The sequence below is a fragment of the Pseudophryne corroboree genome, chromosome 4 (genome assembly GCF_028390025.1).
Source record: "Pseudophryne corroboree isolate aPseCor3 chromosome 4, aPseCor3.hap2, whole genome shotgun sequence".
Lineage (NCBI taxonomy): Eukaryota > Metazoa > Chordata > Amphibia > Anura > Myobatrachidae > Pseudophryne > Pseudophryne corroboree.
Genome location: NC_086447.1, coordinates 312,788,952 through 312,804,673, shown reverse-complemented (window position 1 = coordinate 312,804,673; position 15,722 = coordinate 312,788,952). Strand labels below are relative to the sequence as shown.

The window sequence follows — 15,722 nt, the reverse complement described above, 5'->3', positions numbered from 1 at the left end:
AAATAAATTCTATATTTAGTTCGAATGGTTAACATACTCAGATTTAAAAAAATCTCACCTTCTACAAATGTAACCCCATCGTTGACAAATTCTACTAGTTGATCAAAGATAGATGTAATGGCTTTCTTCGCCTGCACAAAGTGCTTTAATGGGGAGACGCCCCTTTCATCCATGTTTTTTCTATGTAGGAAACAAAAATAGATTAGTAATACAAAATAGAAAAAGTGATTTATGTTAAAAATAGTCTAGTACTAAACACAAACTTATTTTCCAACTGGGTACAACCTTGTCCCTGTACTTTTCTACTGTTTGTTACAATGGGAGCCAACCAAAGGGGTGAATTCAATTCAGCACGGATTGAATAGCATCGAAAAGTAGCTCCTGATGCTATTCAAAGCAATGTTTTGTCAGAGAAGGCCGGTTCTTACGGGCTAAACAGGTTGTTTAGTTGCAAAAACTAGCATTCTTCGACTTAAGTGCCCGGCGCGATGCAGTTTTGCCACGCTAAGGGTAGAAAACAGCATTACTTGTTGGCTCCCCAGTACTTCAGTCGGATTTCTGCTTGCACCCCCAGAGGGGTGCGAGAAGAAATCCTTTTGTTGGACATCACATCATACTGAATTTAATAACTGTGGGAGCTCCCTCCCAGGGCTATTCAATCCACGCTGAGCTTAAATTGACCCCAATAGATGTAAAAGTAACCACTGTTCACAAAAAAAAAAAAAAAGTCAGTAGCACATTGAAATATATTGGAGGAGGTCTACAATGTCCTACTTCAGAGGATATATGGACAATAGGTCGACAATGTTATGGTTGATAGTCAATAGGTCGACAGGTTCAAACGGTCAAAAAAAAAAAAAACCATAAAAACGCATCGACCTTTCATTTGTTGACTTTTTGTACCTGTCAACCTATTGACCATCGATGATAACACTGTCGATCTATTAATCCACACCCTTCCAAGGTATGAGTGAGTAATCTCATAGTTATCACATAATCTTATTACACAATCATCATGTAAGGGGGTATTCAGTTAGCTCCGGTAATCTCTGAGCCATTGAATTCACCCTCGTGCTTATTCAATTGTGGCTCATTTTCGCCAGTGCCTTTTCACTTTTTTTATTTTTTTTAGTGAAAAGGTACTGCCGAAAAATGCCTCAAAAATAGCCCGCATTTTCACCAGCATAGGTAAGAAAACATGTGAATTCACCAACCCACGTTTTCGCTCCTGCTGAATTTTTCACCTAGATGAAAAAATTGCCCTGCTATTGAATAGGGTGAATCCCCATTCACCCTAAAATTTGCAAAAAGTCCATTTTTTTTCGCCTTGGCGCAAAAAAAATGACCTAATTGAATACCCCCATAGGCTTTTACTATTCATTAAACAAAATAAAAAAAAAAAAAAGCAATCTATTTTACAATACAACATGTACAGTAGTTTTATCACAGAAAAAATAGGATTTTAGTACCTACCGGTAAATCCTTTTCCCTTAGTCCGTAAAGGATGCTGGGGACTCCAAAAGGACCATGGGGTATAGACGGATCCGCAGGAGCGGGGGCACACTATAAAGACTTAAACTGGGTGTTAACTGGCTCCTCACTCTATGCCCCTCCTCCAGACCTTAGCTAGAAAACTGTGCCCAGGAGAGATGGACATTTCGAGGAAAGAATTTATTGTGCTAAACACAGTGAGTGTCCTACCAGCTCACACCTCAAACACACCGTAGAACGTGGCATTCAGTAGAATACCAGCCAACGGCATGAACAAAACACAGTCACATGCTGAGAAAATATGTAACACAAACCGTGTGTACACATAAAGCTAAAATAAGATCCCGCATGCCATGGCATGAACGGTAGCAACCGCCTGACAGAAGACACCACCAGGGTGTAACCAAAAGCAATAACTGCAGACACCGTACGCACTGGGACGGGCACCCAGCATCCTCTACGGACTAAGAGAAAAGGATTTACCGGTAGGTACTAAAATCCTATTTTCTCATACGTCCTAGAGGATGCTGGGGACTCCAAAAGGACCATGGGGTTTATACCAAAGCTACAAAACGGGTGGGAGAGTGCGGACTACTCTGCAGCACCGAATGAGCAAACAAAAGGTCCCCAAAAATCAGGGTATCAAACTTGTAGAGCATAGCAAAAACGTTTGATCCCGACCAATAATCAGCTCGGCAAAGTTGAACCGCCGAGACTCCTCGGGCATCCGCCCAAGAAAAGCCCATCTTCCCAAAGAATGGACCTCCACCGACTTCGGTGACGGCAATCCAGCCGTATAACGAACATGCCAAACCTCATCACAGATTCAGCGTGTAACAGACTGTATAACGCAGTCTCCCAAACCATGCTGGGAACATACCAGACAAACAGAGCCTCTGTTTCTCCAAACTGAGCCAAATTGGCGACCTACATACTCAAACCCCTGGCTAGACCGAGGGAATTTTGAATCAGCTAATGCCTAAGTAACCACCGGCATCAAAAAAGGCAGATTTCTGCGAAACCCAGAAAACACTCTTGGTAGACCTACCAACCGAGTACTCAATTCCTCTCTATCCACCTGAAAGATCAAACAAGGCTCTTGTGAGACAAAAACATCACTTCCAACACCCGCCTTGCGGGCGTCAAAGCCTATAGCATGACCACTTTCCAAGAGAGAAATTTTGTAAAGAAACTTATTAGGCTTGCATCCACACCGGCTTGTAAAGTATGGAAAAGCACGACCTAGCTGAAAGTCTTCCATAGGAGCCTTCCTGGATACACACCGAGACACCTAGTTACGCCAACTACGGTGGTAACGCTTTGTCGTTAGTTCTTTCCTAGCCTGAAGAATTGAGGAAACGACTTCACTGGGAACACCAGGTCGGCTTAGGATATAGCATTCAACCGCCCCGCCATCAGACGAGCCGCGGTAAGACTTGATACACGCCCTGATCTTGTTGTAAGAGTTCCTCACGTAGAGGAAGAGGGCAGAAATCTTCTATGAGTAACCCATGAAAAAATTGGATAGCCAACCCTTCTTGGCTAGCCCGGATCCAAGAGGATCACCGGAACCTTTGTTCATCTTACGCTTAGCACTTTCAGAAACGTGAAAACGGAGCGGCCACATAGACCGACTAAACACCCACGGTGTCACGAGGGTGTCCACTGCTATAGCTTGAGTGTCCCTTGACCTGGAACAATATCCCTGAGGCCTCTCGTTGAGGCGAGACGTCCACTTGACCAATTGCGATATTCCTCAAAAACTTGTCACTTCTGCGAAAACTTCTTGACGCCGACTGAATTTCTCCCAGATGGAGAACGCGCCAGCAGAGGAAATCTATTTTTCAGTCGTTCACCTCCGGAACGAAGACCGCTAAGTTAGCGATTACCAGACTTTCCACCCAACGGCAAAACTGTGTATCTTCTGCCATTGCCACTTTTCTCCTTGTTCCGCCATAGCGGCTTACTTACGCCACTGCCGACAAGTCGTCTGGCAGAACGAACACGGACAGACCACTAAGAATACGTTAGTCGGAAGTAACCCTTAATTCAAGAAAGGCTATTGCAGACAAGCTTTCCAACTTGACCTCATACCCTGGAAATACGTCCCTTACAAGGACTGCTCCCCAGCCTCAGAGATCCGTATGCATGGACACCAGGATCTACACCTGGAACCCGAACCTTCATCCCTCTAGAAGAAGAGAACCGAGCAGACACCACAGGAGCGACGTCCTGGCCGTAAGGATTATATTCTGGTGCATGTGCAGGTGAGACCTGGACCACAATCCCAACTGGTCTCTTGAAAGCCACTCTGGCATTAGACCTGCTCACCAAAAATAGGGATTTTTGTTTACTTACCGTAAAATCTCTTTCTCAGAGTCCATCTGGGGGACGCTGCGCCGTTACTTGTGGGTTAGAGGTGTGTGGTAGTGGAGTTTGGCACAGAATCTATCAAAAAGCTGCCTCCTCCCCCCTCTAACCCCTCCCATCTCCTTCCTGTTCAGCCATCACTCAGTTAATGTTTAGCCAAGCCAAGGAGATAGACCAGAACAAAAAAACAACCAAATAAACCAGACAAACCTACGGAAGGGATCGCAGCGTCCCCCAGATGGACTCAGAGAAAGAAATTTTACGGTAAGTAAACAAAAATCCCTATTTCTCTGTCATCAATCTGTGGGATGCTGCGCCGTTACTTGTGGGATTTCCCAAAGCAAGCTAATGAGAGGAGGGAGACGTTGACGGTATAGCCGTCTGTAAAATACGACGCCCAACAGAGGCAGTCTCCAAACCAAAAAGTATGAAAACGGTAAAACTTTGTGAAAGTATGAACTGACGACCAGGTCGCCGCCCTGCACAGCTGCTCAATAGATGCACCACCACGAACAGCCCAAGATGCTCCAACTGCTCTAGTCAAATGAGCCCTAATTGAGTCAGGAACCAAAACATTTGAAGACACGTAAGCCTGTCTGATGGCCGAAGTTATCCAACGGGCCACAGTGTTCTTGGAAGCCGGCCAACCTCGTTTGGGAGCATCAATCAATACCAACAAGGTATCCGTACGACGGAAAGACTCCGTGCGAGACAAATAAATACGTAAGGCCCGAACAACATCCAGGAGGGCCAAATGGGAATTCTCCCCAGGAGAAGACGAGTAAAAGCTGGAAGGACAATGTCCTGATTTAAATGAAATGCTGAAACAACTTTTGGAAGGAAAAAAGGCTTAGTCCACAGAACCACCCGGTTTTCATGAAACAGTAACAAGGGTGGCCTGCAAGAAAGAGCCGTCTAGCGGAGGCAATAGCCAAAAGAAAAACAACTTTTTGTGTCAAATAACGCAGTTCCACAGATTCCAAAGGCTCAAATGGAGATTTTTGAAGGGCCGTAAGAACCAAGTTTAAATCCCAGGGAGGAACAAAAGGTGGTTGAATTCGAAGTACTCCCTGAAGGAATGTTTGAACCTCTGGAATGATCGCTAGTTTCTTTTGAAAAAGAACCGACAAAGCTGAAACCTGACCCTTCAGTGAAGAAAGCCTCAGGCCCTTATCGAGACCCTCCTGAAGGAAAGAAAGCAGGCGAGGAAGTCTAAACAAATGCGGAGTCAAGCCCCGCTTTTCGCACCAAGCAATGTAAATACGCCATACCCTATGGTAAATGCCGGAAGTCACCGGCTTCCTAGCCCGAATCATCGTCTGTACAACAGAACGCGAAAGACCTTTTGCTTTTAAAATCTTGGATTCAAGAACCAAGCCGTCAAAGCCAGCCGACTTAAATCTGGGTGGCGACAAGGCCCTTGAAGAAGAAAATCTGGTCGCAGTGGGAGACGAAAGGGGTCTCCGACGACCATGCTGCGTAGAAGAGTGTACCACTGTCGGCGCGGCCAATCTGGAGCAACCAGAATTATTGCGAGACCCTTTCGCCGAATGCGTTTAAGTAGACGTGGAAGCAGTGGAATTGGCGGAAACACGTAACCCAGTTGAAACTGCCACGGAGCTGTTAGAGCATCGATTAGAAATGCTTGAGGATCCTGAGTCCGCGAGCCGTAGTGAGGAAGTTTCTTGTTGAGTCGAGACGCCATTAGGTCTACGTCTGGCAGTCCCCAGCGGCCCACTAGAGAGAAACACTTCCTGGTGAAGTTCCCATTCTCCCGGATGAAGCGTGTGACGACTCAAAAAATCTGCTTCCCAGTTCTCGACTCCTGGAATGTGAATTGCGGATATTACGGGAACCCAACGTCCCGCCCACGTGAGAATCTGAGCGACTTCTCTCATTGCGGACCAGCTGCGAGTTCCTCCCTGCTTGTTGATGTAAGCCACTGCCGTGGCATTGTCGGACTGCACACGAACCGGATGACCCTGTACCATGGTTTGAATCTGAAGGAGTGCATACCGGATCGCCCTCAATTCCAGAATGTTGATCTGTAATTTTGACTCCTGACTGGTCCAGCGCCCCTGGAAGTGATGAGTCTGGAACACTGCTCCTCAACCGCTGAGACTTGCGTCCGTAGTGACCATCAACCAAGACCAAACCGTGAACGGTGCTCCTTTTCTCAAATTGTGACTGTGAAGACACCAGTGAAGAGACTGATGAGTCTTTACCGACAAGCGGATCAACTGCAATTCGAGACGTGGATCCGGCCGAGCCCAACAGCTGAGAATCTGAGCCTGAAGAGGTCGGGCATGAAATCTGGCGTATGGGACTGCCTCGAAGGAGGACACCATCTTGCCTAACACCTGCATGCATCTGAGGACCGACACTACCGGTAAGTGTAACAGGTTCCGGATTTTGGACTGCAGATCCTGAATCTTGTCCGTAGGAAGAAACACCTTCTGGCTGTTGGTATCAAATAAAAGTCCCAGAAAAACCATTTTCTGGGAAGGAAGTAAAGACGACTTTGGAAAGTTGACTATCCACCCGAACGACTGCAGAGTCTCTGTCTTTAGACGCAGGTTCTGAGTGAGAATTTCCGCTGACGGGGCCTTGACCAACTGATCGTCAAAGTATGGAGTGATGTTGACCCCTTGACAACTGAGAACCGCGACGACATGACCCATGACCTTTGTAAAAACCCAAGGAGCCGTAGAAACCAAAGGGGAGAGCCTGAAACTGAAAATGCCACGGCCCGACTGCAAACCTCAGAAGTGGTTGATGACCTATCCAAATCGGGACATGTAAGTAGGCGTCTTTTATGTCTATTGAAGCCTAAATATTCCCCTGGCTCCATGGCGGCGATAATTGAACGAATGGATTCCATCTTGAATTTTTGGGTTGAGAGATACGGGTTGAGGGCTTTTAGATTCAGAATGGGTCGGAACGAACCATCCGGTTTGTCCACGAGAAAAAGACCCGAGTAAAAACCCCGACCCCTCTGAGGAGAGGGAACCAGAAGGATTACTCCATTTTGTAAGAGGGTTGCTGTTGCCTGAAGAGCTTGACGTCTGGAGGGATCGTCTGGGAGAGCTGTGACGAATAGCCGGAATGGGGCTGTCTCTTCGAGATCCAACATATATCCTTTGGATATGACCCCCATTACCCACCGATCTGGTTTCGACAGGAGCCACACTTCCCTGAACTCAAGTAACCGAGCCCCAACCTTCATCGATCCCTCCGGAAGACCTGAAGCGTCATGCATCATCGTGGAAATCTGGAGAAGGCACGAAAAGACTGGAAACTACCTCTGCCCTGCATACGAAAGGACCGAAACCTTGTAGGTTTCGGTTTGTGAGGAGCAGATGGAAGAAAGGGGCTCTTTCCTCCAGTAGTATCCGAAATAATCTTCTTTAACTCCGACCCAAAAAGAAACTCCCCTTCAAAAGGAACTGCAGTCAAGGTCTGCTTTGAGTCCGAATCAGCATTCCAAACCCTAAGCCAAAGAGACCGTCTTGCTGATACTGTCAAGGCAGAAACCCGGGACTGTAGCGCAACAGAATCTAACAAGGCCTCACCTACATAAGTAAGCGCCTCCGAAATCTGTTCTGCTAATTGAATGGCTTCTGACGGATCGTCCGACTGCATTCCAGATACGACCTGTGCTAGCCATTCATCCACGGCCTTAAGGACCCAGGCACCAGCCAGAACTGGACGGAGAGAGACACCTGATAAAGAAAACATAGATTTTAGTAATGCTTCTATCTTCCTATCGGTAGGGTCTTTTAAGGTCACGGACTGTACCGAAGGAATAACCGTAGCCTTTGCCAAATGTGAAATAGGAGCGTCTACCTTTGGGGCTGTCTCCCAAAATTTTGTATCTTCCTCCGCAAAAGGATATAGAAATTTTAATTTCTTAGGAGCCTGGAAATGAGAATCCGGTTTAAGCCAGGGTTCTTTTAAAATATCCGCAAAGTGAGAGTAAGAAGGGAAGGCAATAACCTGTCTCTTCTGTCGTTTGAAGAAGGGAGAGGAAGTCTCCGCCACTGCTGCATCCTGAATATTAAGAGTCTGACGAATGGCTTCTATTAGTAATCTAACACCTGAACTAGTAGATAGCTCCTCATCTTCCCAAGCCGAAACTTCGTCCCATTCAGGATCTACCTCCCCTTCCTCCAATGGAGATGTCAGAGAATCCAACTGCTCTCCCGGAAACGCTATAGCGGGTAACGGCTCTGGTCGTTTAGTAGCAGCGGAACTGCTGGCAGAATTAACAAACTTATTTAAAGAATAGGTTAAATCAGTAAGACACTTGCCCATATTCTGGGCCCACAGAGGCTCCACCTGAGTCTGAGCAGATTCAGCCTCCGACCTAGACTGACGCAAATCTGAAATGGCATCCACCATGTTCTTGACCCATGGGGGCATAGACTGATCTGTGGAACTTCCCTGCTGATCCACCACTGATGCACCAGAGCACGAAGTACAGAGGGTACCAGCGTCAGCACTACCCTTAGCCAGCTTTGAGCCACACTGTGAACAGGAAAAATAAACTACTGAGGCCGTTTTGCCCTTTGTAGCCTTGTCCGGTTTACTGGCCATTCTTTATTCTAATTATGTTTAATATATAAAAGTAGTAAACATGTACTATAAATCCCTAGACCAATGACCTAGCAGTTATCTCTAGTGTCCCCAAGAAGACTAACTGCTATCACCCACTAGGGCTAGCCCACCATATACTTGCAGTTAGAAGTGACTAATAAAAAAACTTTCCCTGGAAAATAGTGCTCCGTGTGTGCTTGCACAGCGTCCCCCAGACTGCAGCCGTATAAGATGGCGCCCCGGAGTCTTCAGGAAGCTGCTGAACAGCGCGCGCAGGCAGAGAAGGGCGGGAAGCAGTCCCTGCACGGCTGACGTAACCGCCGCGGCTATTCACTGAGCAATTGCCGAAACCGGAAGTTCGGGCTCCCGCGCGCCGCTACACACAGCGGCTGTCGCGGCAGCTCTGTGTTGGCTCCAGGGAGTGTATAACACTCTCCCGGACCTTCCGCAAGTCGCCACAACCTGATCAGTCACTCTCACTGCTGGGGGGGGGGGGGGGGGGGGGGAGAGAAGGTGTCCGATGCGGCGGGTGGCTGGCAGGCTGGGGGTGGGGGAAACCATAAATTGAGAAGAATAACAGAGGAGACAGCCCAATACTGTCAGTGACAGATTGTGGCTGTCCTGTACCTTATTACTGCCGCATCCTGAAGTGAATAAAGGCCCCAGTGACCAAAGTGTGGTGGCCTCCAGCGGCAGCTCAGAGTGGGATACTAAACCCACTCCAGTAGTACCTGTCACCTGTAAACAGGGACTAGGTACTTCTGAGATAAACTCAAAAAAAAAAAAAAAAGGAGAAGGAAAAACCGTGTCTGTACTCCACAGGCACAAAACGAAAACTGAGTGATGGCTGAACAGGAAGGAGATGGGAGGGGTTAGAGGGGGGAGGAGGCAGCTTTTTGATAGATTCTGTGCCAAACTCCACTACCACACACCTCTAACCCACAAGTAACGGCGCAGCGTCCCCCAGATGGATGACAGAGAAAAAAACCTCTCAGGCCGCACCCAACTGTTTTAGTAACGGAACACAGTGATGAAGTGTCACAGCAAAGCTGATCCAACTCTGGATCTTCAGACCTCTTTTCAACCTTAACCGGTCATTATCTACTCTGACACCCACCTCCGACATCTGTGACGTTGGAAACAACAGCCAATCCCTGTGTCGAAGAACAGTCAGAGAGAAACAACGATTTGCGCCTTTATACAGGGACAACCAGACAATGTCCTGATGCTCACGCACCTCTGTATGGCGTCGCGTACTATCTCCGCTTCCAGAGTGGAACGGCAAGCTCTATTAGAAAACAGTAAGGGGAAACAACCGTAACCCAGAATGTTCCCCTTTGGATTCTATAAAAACCCACAGGTCTTAGTCTATTCCTGGACCAACTGAAAATTAGTAGACGAGTGCTCCCCGGAGTGGGGACCAGCCCGATAGACTCAGCGACAAGTGGTGGATGTGTAGGAAACAGAAAACGACATCCACTTCTGCGAACCTAACAAGGCTGCAGAACTCTTACCTTTTCACCTCTCACTGTCTGCACAGAAAAGGAAAAAAGAACGGCATTGAACCGGTTAAAACACCTGCATCCCACAAAAGAATGCGTCACCAACCGTTGTGAAGGAGGCTAACTCACGAAGTTAGACTTACCAGTGGTATCCGCCGAAGTTGACTGAACAGAGGCTTCACCAAACAGCTAAATACCTCCCCCCAGTATCTCTCGGAGATCCTGCTGTCACGTGGCAGCCTGCTGCAATGTTAAAAGGTAGCATCAACATAGGCAAGCTTACCCACTCTGGGTAGGGTAATTCTATCGGATGCCTACCCGAATACAACACTCCCTCAAGTGCATACATTGCAAATAAGGTCAAAGTATAGAAATAAAATTTCACTTAGCTTCCTGTGTATGATCCTTTTCGACCAGGCTCTATGTCAACCAGGCGTTGACTGTCATAATGTTCCCTCCACGTCGGGAAGAGAATAATATTCTGACTCCTTGAGAGGATCGAAACCCAACTCGCCACGGCCAATCTAGAGCTTAATCAACAGAGCGACCAGCACATGATAAGAACACCATTACTGGATATACATCATATAATACACAATAAAACACATATACCCTAACCCTGCATATATAAACCTATATATAAACCTATATCTACACATATATATATATATATATATATATATATATATATATATATATATATATATATATATATATATATATATATATATACACACACACATATATACACACACACACACACACACACACACACACAAACGCTCGGCTCCGGCACTCCAGAATACCATAACCTGCTAAGGTGCCTTCCCTGTGGGACCAGCCCACTATGCATACATACCGGATTAAGGCGGCACTCAGAGACTTAGTATATTGGTGAAGCAGGCATCCAAGCTCGGATGCTGTTTTTATTAGTGTTACGTTTCGGGGACGTATCCCCTTCCTCAGACGAAAATACAGTGCATCAAACAAGTATATATACACAGTGTATAATTAGTGCAACTTACCCCCCCCTTACGGCAGCGTGCATCGCGGTCCACCGGGCTTCCCCGCTCGGCACATCCGGTTTCTGCGTCACCACAGCACAGGAAGTGACGTGCGTGGGCCGGCCGGTTGCCACGACGACGCGCCGCAGGCTGTAATATAACAGAATGTAAACAACTGTGAAACATCTACATGTTAAGTACGAATAATGCATTTTTGGACAAACAGTGATAAAAAAAATCAGATAAAACATGGCATACATACAAAAGCGCTTGATACAAGCTGGAGTATGCCTCACACAAATAGTTTAACAGAGTGATAAAAAACATACATTATACTCCTATAGTGCCTGCACTGTATAATAGGAGCCTGTGACCTGTACTGTGAGTATTATTTAGAATTTAAATTTTAAATATTGAATATTAGCAATTAGCTGTTACAAAAACTTACGCATGATTGCTGTTCAAGCTACCCTAGTATTTCACATCTTACTAAAGGATCATGAGTCACCAACTGTGGATAAATATTCTGTATATGTCTACTGTTTGACCATTTTGGTCTATCATCTTTTACACAGTGGGTGTTGGCTAGCCCTCCTCAGCGGGCACTTATAGAAAGTTAATAAGTCCCAAGGATTCATTAAGGCCCCTTGGTGACATACAATCTAGTTTGAAAATCCATTTGGATTCCAGTTGGAGCAATTTTTTGCCCCTATCACCTCCTCTTAAAGAGGCTGGGACATGGTCTATTGCCTTGTACCTAAGGCTAGCTAGATTATGTCGCTGAAGGGCGAAATGGCGGGCGACAGGCTGGTCACTCATGCCTGTTAGTGCTGCCCGTATAGTGGACCTATGTTGTGTCAGTCTCACTTTTAACTGGCATTCTGTTTTCCCGACATAATATAGCCCGCAAGGGCATACTATGACGTAAATAACGAACCTTGTGGTGCATGTGAGTGGCCACCTGATTTTAAACCGTTTGCCAGTTTGTGGGTGCGGTATGGTATCGCCAGTAAGCATGTAAGAGCAAGTAGTGCACCCTAGGCATTTGAAGCACCCGTTTTTTCTACTTAAAAAATTACTCTGTGCCCTGGGTTGACAAAAGCCAGTTACATCGGTCTTCACCACCATGTCTTTGAGGTTTCTGCTTCGAGAATAGCAGGGCATTAGCCTGTGATTTTGAAAACATTTCAAATCTGGATCTGAAATGACCATTTGCCATAGGTCCTTTGCACGTCTTGCAGTCGCAGGACTGCTGGTGTTATATTCATTGACCCAAGGTGTCACTGCTCTAGTTGTATCAATGTGTTTCTTCTTTACTTTCTGTGCAACATTAGCTTTAGCTTTCTCACATGCTTTGTATAATTCAGCTTTAGCATAGCCTCGGTCACAAAAGTTGGTAATCATTTCTCCTAGTTGTACATCTCTCATGCCCACATCAGAATTATTTCTACAGACCCTAATAAATTGTGAGTATGGCAAACTGCGTATGATGGACTTAGGATGAAAGCTGTCAGCATGAAGAATTGTGTTCCTGTCAGTGGGTTTTTTGTATAATGAGGTAGTTATCTTGCCATCCTTTAATTGTATAAGCACATCTAGGTAACACCTCACTTTTGCTGGCCGTGAGGGTGAGTTTAATGGGGCTACTGGACTGGTTTTGTTTATCAATGATCTCAATTAATGACGCTAGGTCCTTATTCCAGATGATCAAGAGATCATCTATGTACCTGTAATATAAAGACATGGCTCCTGACGTTTCAATGTTTTCAAAAAACAGACACCTTTCAACCTCCCACATGTAACAATTGGCGAAAGATGGAGCTACCGGTGAGCCCATCGAGCAGCCCGTCAATTGTATGAAGAAATGCCCATTGAACAAGAAGAAATTATGCTCCAATGTAAATGCCAACAATTCCATAAAAAAGCCAATGTCGGGACCTTCATATAGCTTGTTGCCAGTGATCAGACGTGCCACAGCCGCCAGTCCCGCTTGGTGCGGAATACAGGTATACAAGCTGGCGACATCCAGAGTGACCAACGTCGCATCACTGGGAACCTGTTCTAACACCGCCAGTTTATCTAGCAACATCCCAGAATCTTTAAGATATGTAAAAATATCCTGTACACACGGTTGCAGATAATAATCTAAATATATAGCAACAGGTTCACACAAAGACCCCCGGGCAGAAATAATTGGTCTCCCCGGGGGCCTCTGTGCGTCCTTGTGTATCTTCGGTAAAGTGTACAGCAACGGCACCACTGGCCATTTGGTGGTTAATTTGTCACATACTGTTTGCGAGATAAATCCCTCACTTACAGCATGCTTCAATATGGTGTCCAATTTCTGTTTAAATGTTGAAGTAGGATCGTGATCCAGGGCTCTATAGGTGGTAGTGTCGCTTAATAATCTTTCACACTCCTCTATATAAGCTATAGTGTCCTGGATAACTATAGACCCACCCTTGTCAGCTGCCCTTATGAGTCTCTGAGTGCCGCCTTAATCCGGTCTGTATGCATAATGGGCTGGTCCCACAGGGAAGGCACCTTAGCAGGTTATGGTATTCTGGAGTGCCGGAGCCGAGCGTTTGGATATTGGGCACCACGCACCGCTGCGGTGGATAAGGTCGTCGTGCCAGCTCAGGGCACCCAGCATTGGAGCACTTATTTCCTCCTGCAGATCTTTTCACGACACACAGCACTTTATGCACGTTTGCACTGGATGATTTGTGGCCATTCGGACCTGTGTGAGTAACCAAGACTTTTTTACTCTATTATAAACCGTGATGGCTACCATGGATGGAGAAGGTGATTACACTGCATTTTTAATTGAGTGTGATAACTATGAGACTTTGAGCTTCTCTGATGTCGACGCACAGAAAATACTGCATAAGGATATTACCCTGTCTGATGACCCGGTTGACTCATGTGCGGATATTTACCGCGAGTTATTTAAATTAAAGAAAAGGGAATTAGACTTCCTTTACCATAGTAGAACTCTATCTGACTACTATCGGGCTAAACAGATTCCCAGGGGGTTCCGGGTCCACAATACCCCGACCATCGGCCGTTACAACACAACTTTCTGCAAGCGATGGATATCCATCTTAAATAAATGTTCGATGGACTTGATTCTCCTTGTAATTGAGGAAGCTACAAGATAATTAAAACTCACCACTGATAACATCAAGCAGTTTGAAGGTGAACATCTGAATAAAATCAAGGCCGATTCTTCCACCGACTGGCTTGCTAAACTTCAGGTACAAGTTGATGCTTATAAAAATGATTTACTGAAGTATAAAAGAGAAAAGCATAAGAAAGTTGTTGCCGATTATACACAACACCGTGTATATATGTGGTTAAATCAGACTGTTCCAGCCAACAGGAGAGGCAGAGGCGCATACACGCACAGACGTCCACAACGTGTACATTTTTCAAGTACTTCTGCAAGCGAAAACGAGGATCCTAGTGACAACAGAACGGGAAGCAGACATGGAACCCCTTTAGGGGTGGACACCCGGGCAGGTCCCACTGCTCGGGGCCGAGGTACACGAGACGTGGAGGTCAAACGCGGCGGCAGAACAGTGGGAAGACCACCCAAAAACAGGAGAACTTAATCTTCAACCTGTCCTCGCATGCGCTTAGTATCCCGGAACAACAATTGCTGAATAAAGGTTTATCCTTTATTCCTACGAACCATCCCGACAAATTTAAATGGAAGGTCGACACCTTCAAGCTTTCACGGTCATTAAAAATTAAAGAACACTTCTCCAAACAAATGGATTCCATATCAACTTTGTCTTTACCTCCCAGACTGGCAAAACTGGGAACACGATCAAAGTTTGATCCACAATCGACAAATGCTACCTTGAAAACCTTTCACCGTTTGATGGAAAATTCAATCAATACACCGGTGAGTTTGACCAGGCACAATCTGTCCAGAGAAGAATCCCTTGCCTTGAGAGAACTACAAAATAAGCGGGACATAATCATAAGGGCAGCTGACAAGGGTGGGTCTATAGTGATCCAGGACACTATAGCTTATATAGAGGAGTGTGAAAGATTATTAAGCGACACTACCACCTATAGAGCCCTGGATCACGATCCTACTTCAACATTTAAACAGAAATTGGACACCATATTGAAGCATGCTGTAAGTGAGGGATTTATCTCGCAAACAGTATGTGACACATTAACCACCAAATGGCCAGTGGTGCCGTTGCTGTACACTTTACCGAAGATACACAAGGACGCACAGAGGCCCCCGGGGAGACCAATTATTTCTGCCCGGGGGTCTTTGTGTGAACCTGTTGCTATATATTTAGATTATTATCTGCAACCGTGTGTACAGGATATTTTTACATATCTTAAAGATTCTGGGATGTTGCTAGATAAACTGGCGGTGTTAGAACAGGTTCCCAGTGATGCGACGTTGGTCACTCTGGATGTCGCCAGCTTGTATACCTGTATTCCGCACCAAGCGGGACTGGCGGCTGTGGCACGTCTGATCACTGGCAACAAGCTATATGAAGGTCCCGACATTGGCTTTTTTATGGAATTGTTGGCATTTACATTGGAGCATAATTTCTTCTTGTTCAATGGGCATTTCTTCATACAATTGACGGGCTGCTCGATGGGCTCACCGGTAGCTCCATCTTTCGCCAATTGTTACATGTGGGAGGTTGAAAGGTGTCTGTTTTTTGAAAACATTGAAACGTCAGGAGCCATGTCTTTATATTACAGGTACATAGATGATCTCTTG

General features: G+C 45.9%; 1 protein-coding gene across 7 annotated transcripts in view; it reads right to left on the bottom strand.

Moving 5' to 3' along the window:
* Window positions 1–15,722, bottom strand: part of MFN1 (mitofusin 1) — a 165,195-nt gene that overhangs the window by 141,383 nt on the left and 8,090 nt on the right. For all 7 annotated transcript variants that reach the window (XM_063916310.1, XM_063916307.1, XM_063916309.1 and 4 more), the window contains one exon: window positions 59–180. In XM_063916310.1, the coding sequence (XP_063772380.1) occupies window positions 59–173 (115 nt within the window). In that variant the 5' untranslated portion in view covers window positions 174–180. The remainder of the gene's footprint in view (window positions 1–58; window positions 181–15,722) is intronic.